This window comes from Cibotium barometz, chromosome 32 (genome assembly GCF_041138505.1).
Source record: "Cibotium barometz isolate CiBa-2024 chromosome 32, ASM4113850v1, whole genome shotgun sequence".
NCBI classification, from domain to species: Eukaryota; Viridiplantae; Streptophyta; class Polypodiopsida; order Cyatheales; family Cibotiaceae; genus Cibotium; species Cibotium barometz.
This window is the reverse complement of record NC_141077.1, coordinates 16,684,208-16,694,485: the sequence shown is the minus strand read 5'-3', so window position 1 is coordinate 16,694,485 and position 10,278 is coordinate 16,684,208. Positions and strand designations below refer to the sequence as shown.

General features: G+C 41.9%; 1 protein-coding gene across 2 annotated transcripts in view; it reads left to right on the top strand.

Moving 5' to 3' along the window:
• Positions 1-2,952: 2,952 nt before the first annotated feature.
• The window catches only part of LOC147619873 (uncharacterized protein At4g15545-like), a 29,407-nt gene continuing 22,081 nt past the window's right edge, over positions 2,953-10,278 (top strand). Inside the window, exons 1-2 of one of the 2 annotated variants that reach the window (XM_086825722.1) lie at positions 2,953-3,066; positions 3,164-3,448. In XM_086825722.1, coding sequence (XP_086681848.1) covers positions 3,164-3,448 — 285 coding nt within the window. In that variant the 5' untranslated portion in view covers positions 2,953-3,066. Of the gene's footprint in view, positions 3,449-10,278 lie in introns of both variants that reach the window. The other variant, XM_086825723.1, reaches the window with a different exon arrangement.

Sequence of the window (10,278 nt, the reverse complement as noted above, 5' to 3'; positions counted from 1 at the left end):
ACTTGCAATAATCATAATCTTCAATCTGCTGTCTATAGAAATAAAGGAAAAGATTGGGACAAATGAATGCTTTGCCCCAATCATTACCTTGTTAATGTAGGAAAGCAAGATCACCCAAGATTTGAGGAAAATTCAAGGATACAAACTTAAAGGTTGTTGTTTGTACTTCAATAACTGCATGTGTGTTCCTTGGGAAGGTGAATTTACTAGAGGATTTTGATTAAGGTATGATAGCCTAATTGTAGGACATCCTGGTTATGTAAAGACTTTCATGGCAATTTTAGCCAAGATCAATGTAGTATACACTTCAGCATGTTTATCAATGCCTTATATGCTAGAGAATTAAGGCTGAAAAAGAGTAAAAATGTTTGGAAATTTGTATCCCTTGGATATTCCACAAATGAAGTGGAAATGCATAAGCATGGATTTTAATATTGGACTACCATCAAATGTAGGGTATGATTGCATATTTGTAGTGATTGATAGGCTAACACATTTGATCCTAATGAAGAAAACCTTTACTGCACTAGATATCGATAAGTTTTTTCTGTAAGAGATATTTCGACTTCATGGGTTACCTTACAGAATAATAAGCGATAGGGATGCTAAGTTTACCTCTCAATTTGGACGATATGCTTTGAAGAAGTGGAGACTTCTCTTAATCTTAGCACAACTTATCCCCTTGACTGATGACCAAACTGAAAGAGTTAACCAAGTTATAGAGGATATTCTTCATGCTTTATTGCAACCATGAGCTAAAAAGATGCATATAATGCCTCTCATCACCATAGCATGGTATTAGTGTTGTGAGACTGACAAGAAACACTAAAAGGTAAGACTAGGAAAGTTAATTTATATGTAAAAGGTTTGCATATAAATAAGGTTCAGGGGATTTCAAATTGGAAATACCTAAGGAATGGTGAATATGAATTACATGAAAGTAAAAGGAAAGGTGAATGGTGTTAAGTGGAAGACCAATAGACAAAAAAGAGGGCGCCCTTCTTTAGGGTAGTTGAAGTGACATTGGCTAGTGAAAAGGCACATTTAGCCAATGAAGGGTCAAGGGGCTAAAGCTGGAAGGTCATACACCATTAGGGTCTATATAACCATGAGCTTGGGGTCCATTTGGGATATGGTTGGGTGGAGAATCAAAGCACTAGTCTTACAAGTCCTCAAGCTTATGATGCAAGGAGCATTACATTGGTATCAAACCCAAGCTCTCTCTCTTCCATGTTTCCATTGAGCCACTTATTGCTAACTCTAATTATACTTATACCCATTAATCTCTACACCTTTATCTCTTTTCTATTCATTTCCATAAGCTAATCCCTATATTTCTTAAATCTTCTCCATATAAAATACCTCTTGCCTAATAAATTGGGCATACTTTGGAGTTCTACATGGAGCAAGTGGAGTACAAGATAACCATGAAGGATCATTGAAGTAAATATCAAAACAAGGAGGAATCAGCGGAATTGTTCTTCACATCATTAGGGACAATTCATAATTACCCAACCAAGTAAGATCATTGTGACACTCTTTTTTTTTTTTTTTTTGCTTTGATTTTTTTTCTTTCCATTTGATTAGTGTTAGAGTAAATGGCTTCTCAAGGTGGGGAGAATGAAAATGTTGAAAAGGGGGAAAACCAAATGTCCTCTTCCCACATGGAAGAAGATAATACAAAACCAAATGAAATAGATCTGCAAGATATGGAGATAGACTTTGATAATTAAGAGGATATGGAAATGAAGGAGATGAGAGAAAAATCTCTAATATAGAAAACAAATGATGGGTCTTCTTATCTCCTTGATGGGAAGGGAAGGATTGGGATTAAAAGAAAAATCTAAAAGCAACATTGGTGAGAGAAGGGAAAAAACTCTACAAAAAGGGTTGAATAAAACCATAATTAAAGAGGGTCCCAAAACCAAAGACCAGGATATGGTATTCAAAGATTTAAAGGCACCAACTTTTAGTGGAGGAGAGAAGGAGAGAAATAAAGATTTTGTCCATATTTTTCTACAAAAATGGCAAGATTTGCATCTTTTAAGAAGTGTGCTTGAACATAACCACCCCATTGAAGCTAGCCTATCCTTACAAGGCAAAGCTTATGAGTAGAGGATGAGTTTAGCGGAAAGGTAGAAATTTACACAAAAAAAAATGATACCATGGATAATGGTAATCGTAAAGAAAAAGATAAAATTTCTTCATATAAACATCATGGAGAAAATTTTGGCTCTTAAAAAAGAAAGGGTTTTTTCTTTACAAAGAAAGAACCTTCAAAAAAGCAAAAATCCAATCTTAATAAGTTTCTAAAAAAAGCAAGATTTTGAGAGAGCGATCAAAGAAAAACTTTGTTTCTCTTGTCTTGAGCGGGACATGATAAAAAGAATTGTCATAAGTCCCGAGATATGAACTTACTGGGAATGGAAATGATAAACCTAAAGAAAGAACAGTGCACACGATTCAACTGTTGACACTTAAGGATTATCCTACATATAAATCGGTCAAGGTTTGTCATTTTAATGAAAAGCATTGTTGTATGGTGGCAAAATCTATGTGGGAACCATCATTTGGACCGCATGATTTGGTTTGAGTGCATGGAAATATCAAGGATAAAAAATTTAGAATCCTCCTAGATGATAGGGTCACACACACACACACACACACACACACACCATAATTAATTAAATATGGATAGTGCAATGAATCATAGCCGCTCAAATAAAAAGAGAAAAGCTTTTCAAGCAAATATCCTCAACCATTTGATGCTTGCCACCCTTAACGTAGGTAAATTTGACTGAAAAAGTTCTGCCTTGAACATATAGATCCTCCTCATCAGGGAGGATCAAAAAAAATGTAAGGGCAATTAACCAATGGGACCAAATAATAGTGTAGATGGTAGCGTCACGTGAGGAAGTTTGGGGTTGGTAGCGTCACGTGAGGATGTTTGGGGAAGAGTTGGGCGTCGTATACATGTGAACCTGCACCACTTTTTTTCCCGCCTTTTAATTCTCTTTCTTTCAGCATTGGGAACGTTTCCATGGTTGATTGGATGCTTCTGTGCAAGTATGTGCTCTGTTAGAGTGTACAGGTTTCCATCAAATTTGCACGTGTTTCTCTGCGGTGATGTCTACGCCTGTGTAACTGTGTTTTCTGCATTCAGATGATAACCTACCTAGAAATGGCGAACGGAAGGAGTCCAGATTTGCCACAGGAGGTGCTTGCTGTGCTGTCCTCGGATCCATATGAGCAGTTGGATGTGGCCAGGAAGATCACTGCCATGGCCTTCTCCTCCCGATTGTCCAAGCTGGAGACAGAATCAGGAGAGCTGCGGCAAAAATTGACAGAAAAGGAGCAAATCATCTATGGCTTTCAGGAGCGTGTTCGTGAGCTTGAACAGGCCCTTCAGGAGACCTCCTTTCGTCTCTCTCAGGCCCTTGACGAGCAGGTTATACCCCTTTGTTTTAAAGAAAATTTGGCATTTTTCAGGGGAGTGATGATTTTGCTGTTGATGATGGTTGTGACCGAATTGATTAGCTGCGCAGCCCCATGGGTGTTCAGGGCAGCCCAGAAGCTGCACCAGTCGGGCAAGGCAATCGGCAGAGCAGCAGGTCGGTTAGGCGATCGGCTGACCAGCCTATTTAAATAACCTTGTCAGGGGTTTGTTGCGTCTCCAAGATCCTCTACACACAAGACTTAAGCGTGGTTAATCCAAATTAGGTTTCACAGGCTGGAGCTCACCACCCAACCGTAGATCCTGTACATCGGATCATCCCCACTAATAGCCTTGGTATTGATCATCATGATAGTACAATACGATAACCCATTCATCACAGAAATTTTCTTATATAGCTTGCCAATAAAAGCTATACTTATAGGATTATCACATATGAGCCTTGATTCTTATAATTAGCTTGCTTTTCCTTATCCTTCGGTTCCCTAATCCCTAGATTAGGTCAACTAACCCTACGGTTAGCATTAGATACATAACATACTCTCCCTCCCTAGAGATTTATGTCCTCGATTGGGGAATCTATGCTTCAAACTAGCCACCACTGTTTCCCAAGTTGAGTTCTTCTCTGTTATATCTTTCTATTTAATTTATATCTAGGAATCAACTTATTTCTAAGCTTCTTCTCCCTGAAATCTACTATGAACTTTGGTTCATGTGAAACAAAGGACAAGCCCTCGATTAGGGAATCTATGATTCAAACTAGCCATTGTTTCCCAAGTTGAGTTCTCCTTTGTTATAGCTTTCCATTTCCCTGAAATCTACTATGAATTTTGGTTCTTGTGAAACAAAGGACAAGCCTTCGATTAGGGAATCTATGCTTCAAACTAACCATTGTTTCCCAAGTTGAGATCTCCTCTGTTATATCTTTCCATTTAATTTATATTCAAGAATCAACTTATTTCTAAGCTTCTTCGCCCTAAATCTACTATGAACTTTGGTTCATGTGAAACAAAGGACAAGTCCTTAATCTCATTAAGTTCTTCAGGTGACACAAGGTTATCCTCGCCACCCAGTTTCTCCTTAAGTCTACTCACATAAAAGATTGGATTTTTGCATACTTTTTTGCATAGTCACAAGAAATGTTTTGAGATTTTGAAGGTTTTTTTTTGAGGTTTCGTTTGTTGCTAAAAAAACCATGGGTTTCAAAAAGTTATATACTTATGTATATACATACATACATGTATGTATCTTTCAGAAACCACTAGAATATGGTGTCATCCCACACATTCTAGGTATTGTTGTTTTTGTTGCGGCTAGGCGTTGTAGAACGTGGGATTGTAATTATGGGATTAGGGAGACGAAGAAGATTGGAATTGGGATTAGGAAGAAAAAGAGACGGGAGAAGAAGAGGTGAAAAGAAAAGAAGAAGAGGAGGAAGAGAAGACTAAGAAAAGAAGGGGAGGAAGTGGAAGAAGGGAGGAAGGAGAAGAATCCTCACGAGCCATGGAGGAAGAACTCGGCTAACCTGTAGCCCCCCCGGAGAGAGACTTTGCCAAAGAGATCGTCGGTGATGTGAACGACGTCTCTCCTGTCGACTATGCGCAGCTGTAGAATGATGGCTACAGGATTGGGAGCAAAGCTCATTCAGTACATCCTTGCCCAGCCAAAGGAGTAAAAAATCCTCCTCCAAGATATTTTGCCACTTCGTCCTTGGAATCGTCCAACATTTGCTGCGAAGCACGGGCCTTTGTAGATTCTAGATTCAGAATACTAGGTGCTCAAGGTGCTGACTCCATTGTGTCGAGACGGGCAGATATAGCCTCCATTTTGAAAGAATGTGCACAAGCGGAAGCAATGAACATGAGAGAGAAAGATTGCAAGCACGAACTGAACTTTATTAGCTTGAGGTTACAGAGTACAAGAGCCAGCAAATACGGCAATGAATGATATAATGGAATGAATAAAGGAACACCTCTTATATACTTGTGCATGAAGCAGTCGGCTGTAGGAAAACAGGCCGACAGCTCCACGACAGCATAAAAGGAAGATGCAATATTTTAACACCCCCTCTGCATCTTGAAGTGTGCAAAAAAAAGTCAGAAGAAAACTGATGACGAAGGTGCGACCATGGACACCTCAGCATGGCCAGTACTGAGTACACCTCAGAAAATGCACATGTTAGCTTGTTGTCTTCAGAGAACATAATGCCACTATAGAGAGCAAAAGAAAATCTGCTTGGCTCCAAACTCAAAGTAAAACTGTGAACACATCACATCCAATAACCTCGAACAAATGAACATGGAACACATCCTGTCCATAGTCTCTGCTAACCAATAGTTCTGGAACTCATCCGAACCATGAAGGAAACTTGGTTGATCCTGGAACTCATCCGGACCATCAAGTGAACTTGCCTGTCTTTATACTTGGAACTCCGACACACGAGTCCCATGCTCCAGATTTAATATAAGAGAGCTTTTGAAAGCTCCCTCACCCGCCCACAAGCTGTTTTTGGAAGACAGCACGCGGGGGATGCCCTTAGGATCAGAGGAGGACACCAGTCATGTTCTCTTCAGACTGTAAGGCCTTGGGAGAGCTGGGGTTGTCACTAGACGAGTCTGTGTTAGTGTCATGTGACTTGTCTTTGCCCTTGTTTGAAGACTTGCCTTGTCCTTGGCTTTGCCTTTGTCCTTTGAGGACTGACAATCCTTTGACAGGTGGCCTTTCTTCCCACACTTGTAACACCGACTCTGAACTTTCTTCTGCACTGTCGAGAGTGCTTGATCAGGTCCAATAGACGATGAAACTTTCAATTTTCCTTGAGAAACTAGGATGGATTCCTCTTCCAAGAGGAGAGTACACAGATCATCAAACTCGAGGGAATGTGTTGTGATCTGAACCCGCAAAGCTCGGAAAACCATGTCATAATCTGCAGGAAGCCTGATGAGGAGGAGAGCAGCTAACTGAGAAGAGGTCAGGGCAGTACCCATTGCCACTAATTGGTCATGAATTAGCTTAACCTTCATCACAAATGACTGCATGGAAGTCCCTGCTGTAAACTCCAGAGAAAAGAGCTAACCCAATAGGTTGACAGACCGCATTGTAGAGTCCCGTGCATATAGGTATGTCAGCTTTCTCCAAACAGAAGCAGCACAATCCAATGTTTGCACGGCAGGGGAGACCTCTGGTGAGATGGCTTGTACAAGTGCAGAGTGAGCTTTTGAGTCTTGATTCTCCCAAGCTGAAAGTTCAGTGAGAGAGGCATCCTCCTGGTCCTGAGTCCACTTCCTAGAGCTGGTAGCGTTCGGGCTTTTGTTCGTGGCCTTCCAGAGACCCTTGTGTGTGAACCAGAGCTTCATCTGTAGCTTCCAGTGATCATAGTTTGTACCACTGAGCTTGTCCTCCTTGTTCGTGCAGGGGGGACCCATGTCTGCCTTAGAGAAGCTATGTCTCAAACAACCTCTGTAGCTAAGCAATCCACGTGCTCTCTCAAGCACCTTTCCACAAGATCCAACTAGGGACTAATAGCCCCCTCTGAAGATGCAGGCTGGACAGCAGCAAAAGAAACCCAAAAAACACACCACCGGGAACCTCCTACCAAAAGAGGGAGGGGATCTTGGTGGGAGAAGAGCTGATGTGCCACTTGTCTGATGCACTCACTGAATCTGCAGCTAGACCTCCTCCACTTGCCTCTGTAGAAGAAAACGCAGCCTAGGGGGCTGGCCGACAGCAGTTGGAGAGGTTGTAGAGCAGAAAACGCAGCTAAGAAAGGAGAAACGCAGCCATTATTTGAAAGGATCTACAGCCTAGAGAATCTAGGGAAGCAGAAAACTGAGAGAAACAGATAGTGCAGCAGCCAGAGCCTAGGCGAATGATACCATGAAAGAATGTGCACAAGCGGAAGCAATGAACATGAGAGAGAAAGATTGCAAGCAAGAACTGAGCTTTATTAGCTTGAGGTTACAGAGTACAAGAGCCAGCAAATAGGGCAATGAATGATATAATGGAATGAATAAAGGAACATCTCTTATAAACTTGTGCATGAAGCAGTCGGCTGTAGGAAAACAGGTCGACAGCTCCACGACAGCATAAAAGGAAGATGCAATATTTTAACACATTTTAGTTGTCTGCATGTCCATGAATGCCTTCATTCCGAGAAGCAAATTAGTAAGTTCGGTATCCATCACAAATATGAAGTGATCAAGGATCGGGTGAAGAATTTCAACCCTGCGCCGATGAGTTAAGGGTCTGGTGGGGCAAGGAAGCACAATATACCCCGATTAGCCCAGGTGCAATGAAGAGAACCCAAAGGGTGTGAGGGGATAGGGAAGCACAATATACTCGAATTAGCTTAGGTGGAATGAAGAGAACCCAAAGGGTCTGGTCGGGTAGGGAAGCACAATATATGCCAAGTAGCCTAGGTGCAATGAAGAGAACCCAAAGAATCTGGTGGGGCAAGGAAGCACGATATACCTCAAATCAGCCTAGGTGTAATGAAGAGAACCCAAAGGGTCTAGTGGGGCAGGGGAGTAGAATATACCCCAATTGGCCTAGGTGCAATGAAGAAAACCCAAAGGTTCTGGTGGTGGAGGGAAACACAATATACCCAAATTAGCCTAGGTGCAATGAAGAGAACCCAAAGGGTCTGGTGGAGCAGGGAAGCACAAGATACCTAGTTGCAATGAAGAGAATCCAAATGGTCTAGTGGGGAAGGAACGTACAATATGCCCCAATTAGCCCAAGTGCAATGAAGAGAACCCAAAGGGTGTGATGGGATAGGGAAGCACAATATACTCGAATTAGCTTAGGTGGAATGAAGAGAACCCAAAGGGTCTGGTCAGGTAGGGAAGCACAATATATGCCAAGTAGCCCAGGTGCAATGAAGAGAACCCAAAGAATTTGGTGGGGCAAGGAAGCACGATATACCTAAAATCAGCCCAGGTGTAATGAAGAGAAACCAAAGGGTCTAGTGGGGCAGGGAAGTAGAATATACCCCAATTGGCCTAGGTGCAATGAAGAAAACCCAAAGGGTCTGGTGGTGGAGGGAAACACAATATACCCAAATTAGCCTAGGTGCAATGAAGAGAACCCAAAGGGTCTGGTGGAGCAGGGAAGCACAAGATACCCAGTTGCAATGAAGAGAATCCAAATGGTCTAGTGGGGAAGGAACGTACAATATGCCCCAATTAGCCCAAGTGCAATGAAGAGAACCCAAAGGGTTTGGTGGGGCAGGGAAACACAATATACCCCAATTAGCCTAGGTGCAATGAAAAGAACCCAAAGGGTCTGGTGGGACAGGGAAGCACAATATACCCCAATTAGCCCAGGTGCAATGAAGAGAACCCAAAGGGTGTAGTGGGGTGGGGAAGGTGCTTCCTTGCCCCACCAGACCCTTTGGGTTCTCTTCATTGTTGCAACTGGGCTAATTGGGGTACATTGTGCCTAGGGAGCCTACAAATTTCTTTTCTTTTTTGACACCCGTGTGCATTGATTGCTTGGATAGGGTAGAGTACCTAGATTCCAAGAGTGCACAAGTTCGGGTTTGGAAGAAGTGAATATTTGGATTCTCTTCGGGCTAATTGGGGTATATTGTGCCTAGAGAACCTGCAAATTTCTTTTCTTCTCGCACCCATTCTTGTTGACTGCTTGGATAGGGTGGAGCACCTAGATTCCAAGAGTGCACAAGTTCGGGTTTGGCAAAAGTGAATATTTGGGTCCTCTTCATTGCACCTGAGCTATTGGGGTATATAGTGCTTCCATGCCCCGCCAAACCCTTTGGGTTCTCTTCATTGCACCTAGGCTAATAGGGATACATTGTAATACCCTAATTAGCCCAAGTGCAATGAAGAGAACCCAAAGGGTCATGTGGGGCAAGGAAGCACAATATACCCCAATTAGCTTAGGTGCACTAGAAAAAAAAAGAAATTTGCAAGTTCTCTAGCACAAATACCCCAATTAGCCTAGGTTCAATGAAGAGAACCCAAATATTCACTTTTCCTAAACCCGAACTTGTGCACTCTTGGAATCTATGTGGTCTACCCTTTCCAAGCAATCAACGCACAGCTGCCAGAAGAGAAAAAAATTTTGCAGGTTCCCTAGGCACAATATACCCCAATTAGCCTAGGTGCAACGAAGACAACCCAAATATTCACTTTCCCCTAAACTGAACTTGTGCACTCTTGGAATCTAGGTGCTATATCCTATCCAAGCTGTCAATGCACACGTGAGCCAGAAAAGAAAAGAAATTTGCAACATCTTAGGCACAATATAACCCAATTAGCCCAGCTAGGAAGAGAACCCAAATATTCACTTTCTCCAAACTGGAACTTGTGCACTCTTGGAATCGAGGTGCTCTACCCTATCCAAGAGTAGTCAACGCGCATGGGTGTGAGAAAAGAATAGAAATTTGCAGGTTCTATAGGCTCTGATGCCAACTGTAGAACACTTGCGCCTATGTGCTACAGACATAGAAAGAAGTGTGCGATAGAATCACACATGAGTCCTAAACTACTGCTTTGTATTATGTACAAGAAATATTTAATACAATCAAAATTCAAATACAAGATGTGTTTGAGAATGAAGACGTCAAATCCGAGCCTTATGACCTACTATATACTCCTGGCTAGCACTTCGCCCACAAAGAAATGCTTTGTGAAGTCCAACACTGAGGAAAGTAGTGTTAAATTTGCAGCAATGTGATGAGCTATGGTGGATCAAATGCAAGAATCAACATAATTAGCAAGTGATTAGATGATGATTAAGACGAGATTAGTGAGCAATTAATCTAATAGCTTAATTTAGGCATGGATACTTAAAAACCAGCAATT